This window comes from Notechis scutatus, chromosome 6, assembly GCF_049901735.1.
Source record: "Notechis scutatus isolate UNSWTSFEM ecotype Mainland chromosome 6, rNotScu1.2, whole genome shotgun sequence".
Classification (NCBI taxonomy): Eukaryota; Metazoa; Chordata; class Lepidosauria; order Squamata; family Elapidae; genus Notechis; species Notechis scutatus.
Window position 1 is genome coordinate 28,422,811 of NC_142014.1, and position 19,358 is coordinate 28,442,168.

A 19,358-nucleotide genomic window follows, 5' to 3' on the forward strand; every position below is an offset into this window, starting at 1 on the left:
ACTAAGCCCAATCACATATTTTCGTAGCGAAGCATGGGTATCGAGCTAGTATTAAATATGGAAGTGCTGCCTTGAAGCTATGAACAACACACATAATCAGAGTTTTAAGCACTTTACCTGGCTGTATAGGACTAGTTATTTTAAATGCACTTGTTTTTTTAATGAGGCATTTTCTGGATAGTTTGTGTGTTTGATCGAAATCTGCTTTATATTACAGGCCTTGTTAAACAATTCACACTTGTACCATTTGGCTCATGGGAAAGACTTCGCTAGCAGGGGGATCGAAAGTGAGTATGCCAGAGAACTATATAATTCCTGCTAAATTTATTCCATTTACTTGTTTGTATCCCACCTTTATTATTTTTACAAATAATCCAAGGTGACAAACGCACACAATGCTCCTTCCTCCTCCTCTTCCCCCCCAACAACAACCCTGTGAGGTGACTTTCCTTCTTTCTAGCTCTATCTATCTATCTATCTATCTATCTATCTATCTATCTATCTATCTATCTATCTATCTATCTATCTACCTACCTACCTACCTACCTACCTACCTACCTACCTACATATCTATATTTTTTTTATTTCTATCTTCCTTCCCTATCTCACTTCTTTCCTTCTCTCCCTCCTTCTTTTTCTTCCCCCCTTCCCTCCCTCCCTTCTTTACTTCATTTCTTTTTCCTTCCTTGTCCTTCTTTCCTCCCTCTCTCCCTTCATTCTCTCCCTCCTTCTCTCTTTTCTTCCTTCCTTCCTTCCTCTTCCCTTCCTTCCTTCCTTGTCCTCCCTCCCTCCCTTGTCTTCCCTTCCATCCCTCTCTTCCCTTTTTTCCTTCCTTCCTTGTCTTTCCTTTCTTGTCCTCCCTCCCTCCCTCCCTCCCTCCCAGCTACGTTTGTATTGCAATGTTCAATTGTTGGGTGAACTCCCTTTAAGATTGTGGGATGCCCAAGACTAACCGACTCCTTCCCATTTATAATTTGTATTTCAACAGTTACAGGTCTCAGGTTGAATTTAGAGAAAATGATGGAACAGAAGAGCGGTGCGGTGAAAGCTTTAACAGGAGGAATCGCCCACTTGTTTAAACAAAATAAGGTACCCTTTTGATAAAAACACACATGGGCTTTTGTATGCATTATCCCTAGCTATTAAGGCATTTTACACCTCTTTAATCTGCTGGGAAGGATAAATAATAAAGGGGAAAAAAGGAGTTCCCTAGAACTCCATTTAGTAACAGAACAGCTTAGAAAAATTAAGACAGATCTATTAAAAGTACTTTTTAAATATTCCGAACTGCTGCATTGCTATTTCAAACTCCTTCTCCCCCTTTCTATTGGCAACTATAAAACGGGCATAGGAAATGTTTTATGAGTTGACATTGGCCTTTTTATCCACCTCTTGAGTCCTTCCCTGAAATGAGCAGATGTTTAATAACAAGAACAACAAGAAAAGCAACAATAATAACAGCAATAACAACAACAATAATAATATAATTGCAGGACCTAAACTGTTCCAAGCATAGCTTCCTTTTGCAATTGGTTGTTATTATTTAAATGACAATATGTTGGCAAAAGATAATTGTTTCTTTGGTTTTTTTAAAAAAATGATTTTTCTTTCCTCCTTTAAGGTAACACATGTGCCTGGCTTTGGAAAAATAACTGGCAAAAACCAGGTCACTGTAACAAAAGATGATGGCAGCACTCAGGTTATCAATACGAAGAACATCCTTATAGCTACAGGTTCAGAAGTAACACCTTTCCAAGGAATTACGGTATGGCTTGGCTTTGAAGTTTAGCTACCGTAATATTCACCCGGAGTATTATTGATGTGATAATATTTTCTTTAAACTACTGTGTTTCCCTGAAAATAAGACTTAACTGGAAAATAAGCCCTAGTAGGATTTTTCAGGATGCTCATAAAATAAGCCATATAACCCAAAATAAGCCCCAGTTAAGATGGTCAACCAGAAGGACCCAGTTAGTACCTATTTCCCCCCCAAAATAAGACCTAACCGGAAAGTAAGACCTAATGCGTCTTTTGGAGCAAAAATTAATGTAAGACCCGGTCTTATTTTCAGGGAAATAAGGTATTACTATATGGAAGTTATGGGTAACATTTCAGAGTTGTCCAACCGTGGCAACTTTAAGCCCTGTGGACTTCAACTCCCAGAATTCCCCGGCCAGCATGGCTGACAGGAATTCTGGGATTTGAAGTTCACAAGTCTTAAAAGTTGCCAAGGTTGGATGCTTCTGTAAATTTATATTTAAATTTCTTGGGTAAAGCTCTGTCCATGTAAAGAGGATTGTTTTTCTCTCCTCAATTTATTTAGATTGATGAAGACACCATCGTATCATCCACTGGTGCGCTGTCTTTGAAACAGGTCCCTGAAAAAATGGTAGTCATTGGTGCAGGAGTCATTGGAGTAGAACTGGTGAGAAACAGGCTTGAAAAAATGTGTTTTTCAGTGTCTTTAATGGAATGCAATGGTTAGATAAGCTGGTGGGATGGATCCACTATCAAAGGATAACACCGGTTTTAAAATTGGAGCACGGTTTACCAGCCGACTTTGGGGCTAAATTCAAAGTTATTATCTACAAAGCCCGTACCAGAATATATCACTGCCTTGCGAAATTTGAATATGCTCCAAATTCAGGTCCTGAACAACTCAAGCAGATCTCCTTCCTCCATTTTGGAAAATGCCCAGCCAGGCAGGGAGGGGAGGAATCAAGTAGGGAATTAGCCTTGAATCATTGCGGTAATAGTACAATAATGTAAATATAGGTCGTGTTTGGTGTGAAGTTAATGGTAAGGAGTGAGTACATAGTGTTTGAATTCATGCTTCTAGAGGCCTCTGGAGCTTATGTATTTATATCTCACCTTTATTATTTTGATAAACAACACAAAAAAGGTAAACATATGCATCTTTTCCCCATGACAATCACTCTGTGAAACGGTTGGGCTGACAGGGAATGGCCCAAAGTCACCCAGCCCTCTTTCATGCCTATGGTGAGGCTAGAATTCACCATCTCCTGGTGTTTGGCCCAAAGTCACCCGGCTGTCTTTCATGCCTAAGGTTGGGGTAGGACTCACCATCTCCTGGTGATTGAGTCAGAATCATCCAGCCATCTTTCATGTCTAAGGCGGGACTAGAACTCACCATCTCCTGGTGATTGAGTCAGAATCATCCAGCTGGCTTTCATGCCTAAGGTGGGATTACACCTCACCATCTCCTGGTGATTGGCCCAAAGACACCCAACCGTCTTTCATGCCTAAGGCAGGACTAAAACTCACTGTCTCCTGGTGATTGGCCCAAAGACACCCAACTGTCTTTCATGCCTAAGGCGGGACTAGAATTCACCATCTCCTGGTGATTGGTCCAAAGTCACCCAGCCATCTTTCATGCCTAAGGCAGGACTAGAACTCTTGGTTGCCTGGTGATTGGCCCAAAACTCCTGTTTTGCATTGCATGCTCTACAAGAGGTCTTGGTTGGCATACATTTTTGGAAATTATTTTTGGCATTGTATCATTAGGTAAGGGGAAAAAGAAAAGAAAATTAATGAATTAATCCCCTTCCCTCATGTGTCACACAACGTAAAAAGGGTGTGGATTTCAAATTGGAAGAATGTTTAATTTGATGGTGGATATATTAGCTTGATTGGCGTGAAGTCCGTTCACTGTTTTTGGAAACCTGTTGATCCCAGGGTTCAGTTTGGCAACGTCTGGGTGCCGATGTGACAGCTGTGGAATTCCTGGGCCATGTTGGTGGACTGGGCATCGATATGGAGATATCCAAGAACTTCCAGCGCATTCTCCAGAAACAAGGACTTAAATTTAAACTCAACACAAAAGTCACTGGCGCCACCAAGAAACCTGATGGAAAGATTGATGTCGCGTAAGTAATTCAGTAGGCAAATAACTGGATTTTAAGGCGTCTTCTCCCGTAAAACCTTCCTCCCTCTAGTATTAAAGACTGGAAAACATGGTATATTTTCTGACAGAGTTGGGAAATATAAATTTGTTCGATATGATAGACAGGTGGTCCTCATACGGCTGCTGGAAATTTCTGTTGCTAAGTGAAACCTTGGTTAAGTGACTTTGCCCGATCTTACTACCTTTGCCGCAGTTGTGAAATGAAAAGCTGTAGTTGCTAAATTAATAATTTGATTTATAGTATGTCTATGACAACATACAGCCTGCTCAGCTTGTTTGGTTAGCCTTTGATCTGTTGCTCTTGTATATGGTATCTGATCTTTTACTTGGAATAGAAAGAATAGAATTCTTTATTGGCCAAGTGTGGTTGGACACACAAGGAATTTGTCTTTGGTGCAAATACTCTGTGTACATAAAAGAAAAGATACATTCGTCAAGAGTCAAGAATCATCAGGTACAGCACTTAATGATAGTCATAGGGTACAATAAGCAATCAAATCACACTAGGAAACAGTCCATATAGATCGTAAGGATACAAGCAACAAAGTTATAGTCGTACAGTCACAAGTGGGAGGGGATGGGTGATAAGGAGTGGTAAGAAGATTAATAGTAATATTAGTAAATAGCTGGACAGTGTTGAGGGAATTATTTGTTTAGCAGAGTGATGGCATTTGTGGAAAAAACTCTTCTTGTGTCTAGTTATGGTGTGCAGTGCTCTTTAGTGTCATTTTGAGGGTAGGAGTTGAAACAGTTTATGTTGGGGATGTGAGGGGTCTGTAAATATTTTCACAGCCCTCTTTTTAACTCGGGTGCAGTATACAGGTCCTCGATTGAAGGCAGGTTGGTAGTTAATTGTTTTTTCTGCAGTCCTAATTACTCTCTGAAGTCTGTGTCTGTCCTGTTGGGTTGCAGAACCAAACCAGACAGTTATAGAGGTGCAGATGATAGACTCCATAATTCCTCTGTAGAACTGGATCAGCAGCTCTTTGGGCAGTTTGAGCTTTCTGAGTTGGCGCAGGAACAACACTCTTTGTTGTGCTTTTTTGATGATAAAGACCGACCGAAAATAAATTTTCTATTCCAACTTTGACACCTTGCAGCTCCCTGCCTCCAGTTTTTCAGGCAGCCCTTCCCTTCTTGTCATTTCCAAAAGTTTTTCCCACTTGACTTTGATTTTTTAACCACAATTGAAGGTTTCTGGTGACAGTCAAGGAATTTTTTTTACTAATCCCTAGATTTTTCTCTCTCTTCCTACTCTTGTCTTTTGACTCTCTTGGACGTCCCCCAGGCTCTCTGCATTTTGGGCTGGTTGTAAAATCAACAGAAGGAATGAGAGTCATCAAGATTTAATTTTACTAGCTGATTACACTATATGTGCTCTCCTCCCCCACCTCATTACATATGGTCTCACCCTCACCCTATTACAGAGAATCTTTGACTTATCACCATTCATTTAGTAACTGTTTGAAGTTACAACGGAAGTTACAATTTTTCACACTTACGACTGTTGTTGCAGCATGTTGCAGCATGGTCATATGATCAAAATTCAGTCACTTAGGCAACTGATTCACATTTATGACAGTTGCAGTGTTCCAGGGTCATGTGATAGAATAGAATAGGAATTGGAATTGAATAGAATAAAGAAAGAATAAGGAAAGAGTAGAATAATAGAATAGGAATTAGAATAGAATAAAGAAAGAAAAGGAAAGAGGAGAAGAATAGAATAGGAATTAGAATAGAATAGAATAAGGAAAGAATAGAAGAATAGAATAGGAATTGGAATAGAATGGAATGGAATAGGAATAGAATAGAATAAATAGAAGAATAGAAATGAATAAAATAGAATAAAGAAAGAAAGAATAAGGAAGAATAGAAGAATAGAATAGATATTAGAATAGAATAAGAAAAGAATAGAATAGAATAGAAATGAATAGAACAGAAGAGAAGGAAGGGACCTTGGAGGTCTTCTAGTCCAACCCCCTGCTTAGGCAGAAAATAAACATTTCAGCCAAATGGTTGTCCAATCTCTTCTTAAAAACCTAACAACAGTGTCCAAGATGGGGCAAAACAAACGCCTCACTTAGCAACAGAAATGTTGGGGCTCAGTTGTAATCGTAAGTCAAGGACTACCTGTACTGACTTTTTTTTTTAACCCTTTTCCTTAGAATTGAAGCCGCCACTGGTGGCAAAGCCGAGATGATCCCTTGCGATGTCCTTCTGGTCTGTGTTGGTCGGCGTCCCTTCACCAATAACCTTGGCCTGGAACAGGTGGGAGTTGAGCTAGATAACCGTGGAAGGATCCCAGTCAACAACAGGTTCCAAACCAAAGTTCCGAAGTAAGTTGAAATGCTTAGAATTGTGGTTTATATCGAACCAGATGAAGAACAGTTGCTCTATTAAGCATGATTTAACTCTCCTTTTTACCAGATTTAGTTCAGTCTGATAAGTGTTGTTCAAATCAGGAACGTATATAGTTAAATAAAACAGTCGTTTTGATTTCACATCCTTTGGATTAAAAAAAATGATGGGGATCTAAATTCTATTTTTTTAATAAAAGTTTTTTTTTTTTTTTACACATCTCTACACGTGAGCAACGTGCTTCCAGATTACAACATTTACATCTATTTTGTTAAACATCACCTCCAACAATCATCCATTTCACTAATCTTTAGATAAATTTCCATTTCATATTTCAATTCATCAGTTCAGTACCAATTTCATTTCATCCACGCATATATTTTCAGTTCTTTATCCCCTATTATTTCCATTTTCAGCTTACCACCTATTTTATTTTACATTATACATCATTATCATCTTTAGCTTTCTCTCAACCAATATAAGAGTAAAAAATAAAATGAAACTATTATATTTAGGATCCACATGGTATATCCCCCTAATCTACATTGCAATTATATAGTAGTCATATTTTTTCTTTATTTCCACTTAGCCAAAGTTTGCCTATGTAATTTAATAAGTTTCCCCTACTTTTAATCATCAAAAATCATCATTATAAATATTTGGGGTCTAAATTCTACATGAGAAGACAATATACTTCAAATTTAAGTAATCTTTGTCTAAAAGCACTGGTATTTTTTTTTTGTTATTTATTCATTCTATTTGAATTCTATTTGGGGCCAAAAGGTAACCCTGCTCTTTACAGGTATACTAATATTTTATTTATTTATTTGGATTCTGCCTTTACTGTTTTTACAAATAACTCAAGGTAGCTAATACCTTGCTCCTTCCTTCCACCTTCCTTCTCCTATTTTCCCCACAACAACCCTGTGAGGTGGGGGTTGGACAGAGAATGAGTGACAGGCCCAAAGTCACCCAGCTGGCTTTCATGCCTAATAAGGCAGGACTAGAACTCAAAGTCTCCTTGTGATTGGCCGAGAGTCACCCAGGTGACTTTCATGACTAAGGCAGGACTAGAACTCAACCTCTCCTTGGGATTGGTCCAAAGTCACCTAGCCGACTTTTATGGCTAAGGCGGGACTAGAACTCAAAGTCTCCTTATGATTGGCCCAAAGTCTCCCAGCCAGCTTTCATGCCTAAGGCGGGACTAGAACTCACAGTCTCCTTATGATTTGCCCAAAGCCTGAAATTGTCATAAGTGTAGCCATTTTAGTTTGCCTTAGTATATATTCTTTTTCTTATTTTCCCTATGGTAGTCATGGGGGGAAAAAGTTGCAGGCTTGACACATTCCTAAGGTGGGAGGAGTGGCGATAAAGAGAGTGTTATGGCTAGGTGATCTTTCCCGTGGGAAATGAGCTGTACAGGTTTGGGGCCCTCGAGGTGGAGATTTATGACATCAAGCAACATTGTAATATTTCTATTGGAGAATGTGACTTATGGGGGTTGTTTCTAACTTCTAACATTGTGGGGAACTGTCAGGTTTCCAAGTAATGAAATCCATGTTAAAAGAAAAATAACAAAGTCCATCTTCAAAAAGATTTCTTTTATTTAGGAAAGCATCAAATTGGCAAAGTCCATGGTAATTCCGGATCTGATCCAACCCAGAATTACCCCACAATATTAGAAGTTAGAAACAACCCCCATAAGTCACATTCTCCAACAGAAGTATTACAACATTGCTTAATGTCATAAATCTCCACCTCCAGGGCCCCAAACCCAGACAGCTCATTTCCCACGGGAAAGAAGATCACCTAGCCATAACACTCTCTTTATCTCCACTCCTCCCACCTTAAGAATGTGTCAAGCCCAAAACTCCCCCCTCCCCCATGACTACCACAGGGAAAAGAAGAAAAATAATATATACTAACACAAACTAAAATGGCTACACTTATGACAATTTCTGGCTTGACAGGCTGCCCGCCCTCATTGGAAAAGAAACCCTTGCAATGACATAAAACACAAAGATTGAAATTAGGTTAAACACAATCATACAATGCACATTTTTAACCTCCTCTGCCACCCACAGAATTCGGTTTTGGCTTGTGTGGATATTTTTCAGGGAATCTCCCCGCCAATCTATCAGCATTTACTTTCCACCTATTAACCCAAGTTGCTTGTGAAATTGGATAGCCTTTCCAACAAATTAAATATTGTAACTTCCCCCTGAAAATCCTAGAATCCAAAATTTTCTTAACTTCATAATGTTCATGGCCTGCAATGAACAAAGGCTTCGGGGGTGCCTGTTCTGCAGGCCTCAAGGAAGAAGTAACAACGTCTCCTTGGGATTGGCCCAAAGTCTCCCAGCTGACTTTTACGGCTAAGGCGGGACTACAATTCACAGTCTCCTGGTGATTGGCCCAAAGTCACCCAGCAAGCTTTCATGGCTAAGGCGAGACTAGAACTCAAAGTCTTCTTGTGATTGGTCCAAAGTTACCCAGCCGACTTTCGTGATTAAGCTGGAACTAGAACTCACTACTTCCTGCTTTCTAACATTGTGTCTTAACCCCTAGACCAACCTCTCTCATTCTATTTTTTTTAAAAATTTGGCAGCATTTATGCAATTGGGGACGTGGTGGCTGGCCCCATGCTGGCTCACAAAGCCGAGGACGAAGGGATTCTGTGCGTCGAGGGAATAGCTGGAGGCGCCATTCACATCGACTACAACTGTGTGCCGTCAGTCATTTACACACACCCTGAAGTGGCCTGGGTTGGCAAGTCAGAAGAGCAGCTCAAAGAAGAGGTGCGTCTCGTAATGTTTCTTTCTGGGTTGGGCATTTAAAAAGAGAAGAAGAAACGGCGATGTGAGGAGATTTCCAAGAAAAGGTTGGGCGACCATTTGCCTGGGGTGGTATAATGCAGTGGTCCCCAACCTTTTTGTACCAGGGACCAGTTTCAAGCAGAAACACTTTTTCAAGGACCGGGGGGATTCTATTTTCCATCCCCAAACTTTATGTTTACCCTACAACTAGCATTAAAGACACCTGACTGCAGTCTCTCTAGTTCTAGGTCTTGCCCAGCTGTGTAGCTACAAAATTTCATGCAGATGTTTCTCTTATCTCTGTTTGGTGAAAACAGGAATTGAATGAGGAGCATTTAGTCAGTGTGTTTTCCTAGGAAGCTCCTGTAGTCCTTGTTTAGGGATCATTCAGAGCTACGATGGACCTCTAACATCCAGCCCAGGAAGAAACTGCTTCAAAAGAAGCCGGGGGTGTGTGGCTTTTCCTGTCGCGCACCTCCTCCTCAGCGCCCGTTCACCCCCACCCGCCCGCCCGCGCACGGTTCAATCCAGTGCTCCGTTCTGCCTGCCTGCCTGCCTGCCTGCCTGCGTTTCTGGTTGTTTCGGGAGCAGCTTGGCTGATAAAAAGAGGCGAATAGTTATTATTCTCAGCCGAAGCTGCTCGAATCAACCAGAAACAAAGGCAGGCAGGCAGCAGGCGAGCACTGGATTGAAGCCTGCGGGCGGCGGGTGGGGGTGAACGGGCGCTCGAGGAGCTGCGGCGACAGGCTAAGCCACCCCCACCCCCGGCTCTTTGAAGCAGTTTCTTCCTGGGCTGGTGGAGGAGCGAGAGAGCGACTGAGAGAGGAATGAGGCGGGAGGAAGCCGAAGCCACTGAGCCAGAGAGCAGGACAGGCTTTGGTTGCTTCCTCCCTCCCCCTTCTTTCATTTGTGTCCTTGATCCTGATCCCAGCAGCATTCACCGAAGGCGAAGAAAGCCGCCATTTTTTAAAAAAATTTCTTTGCGGCCGGTACAGAGTGCTCACGGACCAGTACCGGTCCGCGGCCGGTGGTTGGGGACCCCTGGTATAATGGGCAGGAGGATGGACTAGAAGATCTCTAAGGTCCCTTCTAGCACTATGATACTATGATGGGGTCCTCAAACTTGGCAACTTTTTAAGACTTGTGGACCTCCAACTCCCAGAATTTATGAATAATATAGTTGCATATAAATATTAAAATGAGATTTTGCAGAGTTGTATTTTTAAAATAATTTATTTTATGATTTATTTTATATTTATTTTATATAATTTATATAATTTATTTTATATAATTTATTTTTATATAATTTTATATAATTTTTATAGTTTATATAATTTATTTTAATTTAATTTATTTTATATAATTTTTATAATTTAACTTTATATAATTTATTTTTATATGATTTATTTTATACAATTTTATATAATTTTTTAAATAATTTATTTAATTTTTTAAAAATAATTTATGAGTAACATAGTTGCATATAAAAATAATAAGATTTTGCAGAGTTCTATTTTTTATAAAAAAAATTATAAGTTTTATCATGCTTAGATATAATTGAATTTTACAGTCTGCACCGTTTGGGCATTTTCAATTCTACACTTTTAATACATTCTGTTTCCTTCTTCTTCATCAGGAGTTCACATTTGTTACGGTTTTAATTAAACAATTTAAAAAGATAATGTTTTTGTGACTCGCAGCTCTAATCCAGACAAACCTTCTTGAGATATGGGTTGATTTGATTTACCGTATTTGCCGGCGTATAAGACGACTGGGCGTATAAGACGACCCCCAACATTTCCACTCAAAATATAGAGTTTGTTATATACTCGCCGTATAAGACTACCCCCTCTTCCACACACCTTCCACTTTTGCACTTTTTTTTTTTTTTTGACGCACTTTTCTGCTTTGGACAATTTTGAAATGAGCTAATCCAATTTTGAACCAAGAATATGCAAATAGCTATGGAGTTTAGAAATGAGTTTTAAAAATATTTTTCATTGCTTACCATTAAAGCGTAAAATATGTTGTAAATAAAATGAGAACACAGGAAAAGTTCTCTTCTCAATACAGCTGATCTCTCTCTCTCTCTCTCTCTCTCTCTCTCTCACACACACACACACACACACACACACACACCAAAAACCGGACACTGAAAAGGCTGCCAAGGAACATTATATTCAATGCCTTCTCTTTAATCAAGAAACAAAGGAATTCCTTAGAATCTTTTTTTCCCAAGTAGCCCTCTTTAAAAAAAATGGAGGTAACACTTTCATTCAAAAAGTCTTCCAGTATCTGGGTCGCTCAGACATATTGAAGTGAGGCAGGAGAGTATGTGAAATTTGAAATGATCCAGCTACCGTTTTCTTCCCCTCCGCCCGAAGGCCATTATCTCCACGTCAAAACGAACGAGGGAGGCAAAGAAGCCAAACACGCTAAAAAGGATCTCTTTATTTTCCTACACAAGGTCACACCTACTTTTCCGCATTCAAAGGACAACCTCTCCCTCACCACCACCACACACACACCCCAATACCCGCAAACAATGTTCTGGGCATTAATCACCATTGCTACATTAACCTGGTAAATTTATACCCTGCCTCCCCCAGTGTTGCTTTGGACGGCGGGATTTCACACAGCGGGCGCTCGCTCGCTCTCTTCTCCGCTCTCCCACCGTTCGCACATGTTGGAAGCACCGTAAAACCTGATAACCCACCCGGGGCTCCCCATCCTTAACCTACAGCCGCCCGCATGCAAAACCTGCGTACAAAAAGAAAAAAAAGAAAAGAAAAGTACGCCGCACGTGAGGATCTTGAATCCTCTCCTCCCACACCGCTAAGGAAGGAAGAGGGGGAAAGGTTGCTCAGCGCGTGGCGAGTGACACCCGCCACCACACACACACACACACACACCGCTCCCCCCAGCCTCCCTCCCGGCTGCAATTCAAGCTCGAAGTGGGAGTGAGTCCTCCCGGCGTATAAGACGCCCCCACTTGGAGGCATGTTTTCAGGGCAAAAAGTCGTCTTATACGCCGGCAAATACGGTACTTAATTTACTTAAATTTAATTTGATTAATATTTTCCAAGTATTATCCGCACTTGGTCTTTTAAGTTCTTGGCTTTGTGTATTACACAGTTTTTCAAGGCCTCAAATATTGCTGGAATTCTGTCTTTAAATGCACATCTCAATGTATTGTCCTTCTTTGATGTTTTTCATGACAGGAATGTTTTTCATGACAGGAATGTCTTTTCTTTCTCATTTTTTAAAGCTGTGGCCTATTTTCACACATGAAGTTAACAGTGGTTTAGACCAGGGTTCTCCATATTTGGGTAATTTTAAGACTGGTGGACTTCCAACTCCCAGAATTCCCCATCCAGCCATGCTGGATGGGGAATTCTGGGAATTGAAGTCCACACCTCTTAAAGTTGCCAAATTTGAGAACTCCTGTTCTATGAAACTCAAGCTTAAAGTGAAAACTGAACTGTCCCGTATTACACCAGCAGTGGGGACCTTGGCCTTCGCTGTCTTCTGAAATTAAAAAGTTTGGACGGAGGTAAACTTGGCTAGGCTTTTATCTTCTAGAAATTAGTGCCATAAGGTAACTGTTCCGATCTCGTGATCTGATTTAAATTGGCTCCAGGCCAATTGGTGGGTTCCCAATTTTTTTCCTACCAGTTCTGTGTGGCGGTTCTAAGGGTGTAAGGTTTTGTTGTGTTTTCATCATCTCTTTGAGGGTAAAATCAGATTTTGTCTCCGTTTTTGTCTAAGAGCGAAGGAAAACTTCCGTGAATTTATGACGTTGGCTTGTTTTCAGGGAACAGAATACAAGATCGGTAAATTCCCTTTTGCGGCCAACAGCAGAGCCAAGACCAACGCTGACACTGACGGGCTGGTGAAGATCTTAAGTCACAAAACAACAGACCGGATGCTGGGAGCACATATTTTAGGCGCCGTGAGTATGCCAAAGGATCTGCCCCTGTTGTAATGTTACACAACGTTGAGTAACTTTTACTTCTAATCTATATATATAAAAGCAAAATACCATGCACGCATCATCACGAAATCTCAGAATCGTAAAGCCTACAAACTTGAAATTTGGCACATATGTTCCTCTTGGCTTCTAGGTGCTCACAAAGAAAGGGTTTTTCCAAATGGTCATCAGAGCTTTAGTATTTTGTATATTATTATTATTAACACTCTCTGATGCTAAGGAGTTCTACTCCCCCCCACACCTGAAAAGAAATCTCTTCCCAATGCAAAACACAAGCAGAGGAGAGGAGTTTCAGTTTCACAGCACCAAGCAGCTTTAGTACACAACAGCTGAACTAAGCCACTCCCAGGCTCCTTGCTGTCTCCTTGCAAATACTGCTTCAGTTTCCAAACAGCCCTCAACTATCACACATTGACAGGACTCTAGCCAGATGAATATTGATGGATGCTGATAGGCAGAAATTTACCCCCCCGCCTTATTTTCCTCCCCCAAAACTAAGCCCGACCACATAGTTTCATAGCAAAGCATGGATATCGAGCTAGTGCTTTATAGACTAGGAAACAGGTACTGACATATAAGCAATAGCTGATGTCTTGTAGAAAGGTAATTGACTGCATCTAAGGCTACTCTTATAAAGTTTTTTCCCGTATATAAGCAGTTGTGCAGTTGTTGTGCATGTGATTTTTTTTTGATGCTGCTGTTTTTAAAAACCACGAATACATACAACCGTTGTGGGTTCTTTTAGAGTTACCACTGGGGAGGGAGAGCGATGGCTCATCGGTTAAAGATATGGAGCTGGAAAGTTGACAGTTGAGGTTCGAGACCCAAGCGCCACACAATGGAGTGAGCTCCCATTCCTTGCTCTAGCTCCTGCCCACCTAGCAATTCAAAAGCATGCGAATACGAGTAGATAGATACCACTTCAATGGGAAGATTAGAGCGTTCCACATGCCTTTGGTGTATAGCCGTGATGGTGAACATATGGCACGCATGCCACAGGTGGCACGCAGAGCCATTTGTGCGGGCACATGAGTCCCAGCCCAACTTACCTGCACTGCTCATGCACGCGCCTCCCAGCTGATTTTCGGTCTGTTTGAGGCTGTTTTCGCCCTCTCGAAGGCTCGAAGGAAGCTTCTGCAGCCTTGGGAAGCCAAAAAACGGGCCTTCTGGAAATACCGGGAGTGCTGAAACGGGCCCATTTTTCGGCCTCCGAAGGCTGCAGAGGCTTCCCTCGAGCCTCCGGATGGGTGAAAACGGCCTCAAACGAAAATCAGCTGGGAGGTGTGCACATGGACAGTGCAGGTAAAGGGCGGAGTGGGGTGTTGCGCGTGTATGCGCAGGGGAGGTGGGGCGCATTGCATTGTGGGTGCCAGTGCGTGCACGCTTTCGGTACACCACCACAAAAAGGTTCATCATTGGTGTATAGACATACTGGCCGTATCACCACAGAAATTGTCTTTGGACAACGTTGGCTCCCTTGGCCAAGAAACAGCGATGAGTACTGCCCCCTAGAGTGGGACACGACTGGACAGGGAAACCTTTATATTTTGGGGAGCCATTCTCATCCATCACTGTCATTATTCCTTCTCTAGGGTGCTGGTGAAATGGTTAACGAAGCCGCTCTGGCAATGGAATATGGCGCATCATGCGAGGACATAGCCAGAGTTTGCCATGCCCATCCGGTAAGTCCTCATGACTTGGTCATCCATGTTGAACATTATGGGAATTTATTTATTTGATCCCGCCTGTATTATGACTACAAATAACTCAAGGTGGTGAATGGCTCTAGCACATCTCCCTCCTCCTATTTGCCCCACAACAACAGCCCTGTGAGGTAAACTGGACTGGTGGGGGGAGAGAGAGAGAGAGAGTGACTGGCTCAAAGTAACCCAGTTGGCTTTCATGGCTAAGGTGAAACTAGAACTCATCGTTGGTTAGTGATTGGCCCAAAGTCAGCCAGCTGGCTTTCATGCCCGAGGCAGGATTAGAACTCACCAGCTCCTGGTGATTGGCCCAAAGTCAACTGGATGGTTTTCATGCCTAAGGAGGGACTAGAACTCACTGTCTCCTGGTGGTTGGTCCAGTCAACCAGCTGACTTTCATACCTAAGGCAGGACTAGAACTCACCAGCTCCTGGTGATTGGCCCAAAGTCACTCAATTGGCTTTCATGCCCCAAGATGGGACTAGAATTCACTACCTCCTGGTGATTGGCCCAATGTCAATTGGATGGCTTTCATGCCTAAGGGAGGAGTAGAACTCACCGTTTCCTGTTTTCTAGCCTTGTGCCTTAACCACTAGCTCTTAGACTTATATACCGCTTCCCAGTGCTTCAAAACCCTCTAAGCAGTTTACAGAGTCAGCCTGTTGCCCCCAACAATCTGGGTCCTCATTTTACCCACCTCAGAAGGATGGAAGGCTGAGTCAAACCTTGAACTGGTCAGGATCGAACTGCTGGCAGTCGGCAGAATTAGCCTGCAGTACTGCATTCTGACCACTGCGCCACCAGGGCTCTTAGACCACAAGTGGCTCTCTATTAAAGTTCTTCATCATTTATAATTGATGAAAGCTCTACATCAGGGGATCTCCAACCTTGGCAACTTTAAGACTTTAAGACTCAGCAAAGCTGGCTGAGGAATTCTGGGAGTTGAAGTCCACAAGTCTTAAAGTTGCCAAGGTTGGAGACTCCTGGTCTACATCATTGCATTGATTTTCCTTTCTTATCTTCTCTTCCATTCATATCTCCATTTTTTTTTCCTGTGTCCCCTCCACAGACCGTATCTGAAGCTTTTAGAGAAGCAAACCTAGCAGCTTCCTTTGGCAAAGCGATCAACTTTTAAAGTGAAGGAACATCGTATTTTTTCCCCCTGTGAAACCGACCAAAGACTTGATGGAAAAATCTGGTTTTTGCAATACTCCCGGGCCTTAATTAAGTGAACTTTTGTTCCAAAAAAAAAAAAAATTATTTAAACAAATAGGGGTTTGGATTTAATTAACCAACACCTGTATATTATATTACCAATACTATATTTGCATTATTGATTGTTCATTCTTAAGTTTCACAGAAGAAAAACAGCAGCCGTATCAGCTAATTTGTTTGGAGCGATCTTTAAAGGCCCCATCATGTATTTTTGTTCAAATATAGTGTCTAATATTAACTCCATGTTGTTGCTTTGTCATTGTTGAGGAAATGGGCTTATCCTGATGATTTAAAATAAGCCATAGCCACCTTCGCACAATGCAGTTAACAAGTGAAGTGAAAGCGAACAATAGACTTAAATCGGATTTTATAGATAACATATATGTGTTTAAGAATATTTGAAACTTGATTCATTTTATCCTGGATCACAATATAAAGGGACATTTAAAATAGCAATGGACCTGTGCTATATCAGTAATCACTTGCAAGCATTTTTAAGAGCAGAAAACTCATTTGTTTTAGTGACACTTTGCAAAAGAGAAAAAGATTCGCAAAATGATACACCTCTGTGCTTGATAATTATTATTTTTTCTTTGGTGAAGTTTCTTGGTTTCCAAATTTGTAAAACTGTATCTTGAGAGTTTAAAATACAGAGGGAAAAACTTAAATTATGTTGGCGTCGTAATACAAAATGGTTTTTGTGTTTTATTATTCTCTGGGCAATGGTGTGGTCTCTGATAGCTTCCACCCCCTTCCTGAAGATAAAGTACTATATAGTAAGATGGGTAGAGATCTTTTGTTACTCATAACTGCCTTGTTTTTAACGAAGATTTAACTTTGAAATAGAAAGGGACAAGAATTAGTTATATTTGTTTGCTTCTTGTATAAAACAGGAACTGTTCAAAACTTGGAGTTCATCTTGGACATAGGAAAAAAATGAATCTTTTCAGTATTCAAAAACAATAAAGATAAAAGTACCCTATGGACAATATACGTTTTTTGAATGTAAAGCATAAACATTCTTTGGAGATTAAACTGGAGATCAAAACATATGAAGAATGGTTATAGGACTTGGCTATGTCTAGTCCAGTGGTGGCTAACCTTTTTGGGCTCCTGTGCCAAAAATTATGCATGCGCTTGCACGCTCATGCTCGTGTGCCAGCACCCAGATGGCAATGTGCGCCCCCCCACACCCTATGCATGTGCGCGCAATCCCCACCCCCACTGCCCCCTCACCTGCACTGCGCCTCACAGCTGATTTTCGGCTGGTTTGAGGCCTTTTTCGGCCTCCCAGAGGCTTGAGGAAGGCTTCTGCAGGCTTTGTAGGCCAAAAACTAGCCCTCTTTCATCACTTCTGATATTTTCAGAAAAACAGTGACGAAACAGGGCTAGTTTTCGGCCTGCAAAGCCTGCAGAAGTCTTCCTCAAGCCTCTGGGAAGCTGAAAAAGGCCTCAAACCGGCTGAAAATCAACTGTGAGGCACGCACATGCGCAGTGAGGTAAGTTTGCCTGCAGCTCGCGTGCCAGCACAAATGGCTCTGCGTGCCACCTGTGGCACATGTGTCATAGGTTTGCCATCACGAACCTAATGAAAAGAACAACTGGGGCAGATACGATAGCAGTCTTCCAATATTTGAAGATATCAGAGATGAGGGAACGCAAACTATTTTCCAAAGCACCAGAAGGCAAGACAAGAAACGTTGGATGGAATCTAATCAAGCAGAGAAGCAACCTGGAATTTAGGAGAAACTTCCTAACAGTGAGGACAATTAATCAGTGGAATGGCTTGCCCTCAGAAGCTGTAGGTGCTCCATCACTGGAGGCTTTTAAAAAGAGACTGGACAACCAATTATCTCAAAGTATAGTCATTATTCTTAAATACATTGGTTTAGAACATAGAGTTGGAAGAGTCTTTGGAGGTCTTCTATCTCGTCCAGCTCGAGCAGGGGGTTGGACTAGAAGGCCTCCAAGATCTCCTCCAACTCTTACTATTCTATGTTCTAAACCAGTGATGGCGAACCTTTTTGTTGTGGTGTGCCGAAAGCCCATGCACGCATGTGCTGGCACCCACAATGCAATGTGCCCTGCCCCCACACGCATGTGCACGCAACACCCCTGCGCCCTTACCTGCACTGTGCATGTGTGCACCTCCCAGCTGTTTTTTGGCCCATTTGAGACCTTTCTCTCCCTCCCGGGGGCTCGAGGGAAGCCTCTGCAGCCTCGGGAGGCCGAAAAACGGGCCTGTTTCAGCACTTCTGGTATTTCCGGAAGACCCGTTTTTTGGCCTCCCGAGGCTGCAGAAGCTTCCCTCAAGCCTCCGGGAGGGCAAAAACAGCCTCAAACAGGCCAAAAATCAGCTGGGAGGCGCACACATGCGCAATGCAGGTAAGTTTGGTTGGGGCTCGCGTGCCTGCACAAATGGCTGTGTGCCACTTGTGGCACGCGTGCTATAGGATCGCCATCACAGTTCGAAACCAATATATTTAAGAATAATGACTTTTTTTAAAAAAAATCAAGGGTTTAAAATCAATCAAGGTTGAACACCTCTGATCTAAAGTTTTATCTTGACTGATCTAAAATTTACCTTGACACATTCCCCTGGTGATAGTCTCTCCCAAAACTTGCTGCTTCTTCCTACTCATTTTCGTCACAAATCCTGAACTGCCACTGTTTTTCTAGCACTGGCTGGCACTAGGCTGGAGATCAAAATCCCTCTTGCTAATTTAATCAGTTGTAGCTTTTAAAAATCTTTCCCGGCAGGTTGTGCGGTTACTGGAAAAACTCCCAGTCTTTAACCCAATTAGTCAAGAAATTTGAAGCGCAGTCAAGTACTCCACAAACTTAAAAACATCTCCAAAAAGTTTTGGAACAAGACGGTTTGTTTTATGCGCTGGATTATTTTTTTAATCGAAAGATTGGGCATCCTCGAGTCAAAATTAAGTGGTTAAAAACCCCGTTTTGATGCTCGGATTTTATTAGCAGAATGTGAAAAGGGTTCATTGTGCTTTTGGATAATAAAAGTAACATTGGAGTGAGGCTAACTAGGGTTAAAAGAGGCATATCCTTGGTTACAAAGTAGTAGTTTTATTTTACAAAACGAGAAAAAAAATGCTGGTATCTGGTCAGATTACGACAGGCTCTGTTAGACCAATTTTCAAAAGAAATATATTTTGTTTTGTGTTCTTTCGTTTCTTTTTCCGACTTCTAGCAGGTGCTATAAATTGCAACTTTTTGACTAATGGCTTGCAAGAGGCCTCTGACGGTTTCTTCCAGTTCGACGACTTGCTGAGCTTTGTCTTCCAGGATTTTTTGATTTTTTTCGTATGTGTCTTCCAGTTCTGCAAGAAGAA

General features: G+C 41.6%; 2 protein-coding genes across 3 annotated transcripts in view; one reads left to right on the forward strand and one right to left on the reverse strand.

Annotated features, from left to right (window-relative positions):
• Positions 1-16,700, forward strand: part of DLD (dihydrolipoamide dehydrogenase) — a 28,502-nt gene extending 11,802 nt beyond the window's left edge. Inside the window, exons 5-14 of the mRNA XM_026677172.2 lie at positions 218-287; positions 989-1,089; positions 1,622-1,765; positions 2,324-2,425; positions 3,697-3,887; positions 6,091-6,261; positions 8,892-9,081; positions 12,914-13,051; positions 14,683-14,772; positions 15,863-16,700. Of these exons, the coding sequence (XP_026532957.2) occupies positions 218-287; positions 989-1,089; positions 1,622-1,765; positions 2,324-2,425; positions 3,697-3,887; positions 6,091-6,261; positions 8,892-9,081; positions 12,914-13,051; positions 14,683-14,772; positions 15,863-15,928 (1,263 nt within the window). The 3' untranslated portion in view covers positions 15,929-16,700. The remainder of the gene's footprint in view (positions 1-217; positions 288-988; positions 1,090-1,621; positions 1,766-2,323; positions 2,426-3,696; positions 3,888-6,090; positions 6,262-8,891; positions 9,082-12,913; positions 13,052-14,682; positions 14,773-15,862) is intronic.
• A 2,371-nt stretch (positions 16,701-19,071) lies between these two features.
• The window catches only part of LAMB1 (laminin subunit beta 1), a 94,018-nt gene continuing 93,731 nt past the window's right edge, over positions 19,072-19,358 (reverse strand). For both annotated transcript variants that reach the window (XM_087967785.1, XM_087967787.1), the window contains one exon: positions 19,072-19,346. In XM_087967785.1, coding sequence (XP_087823911.1) covers positions 19,213-19,346 — 134 coding nt within the window. In that variant the 3' untranslated portion in view covers positions 19,072-19,212. The remainder of the gene's footprint in view (positions 19,347-19,358) is intronic.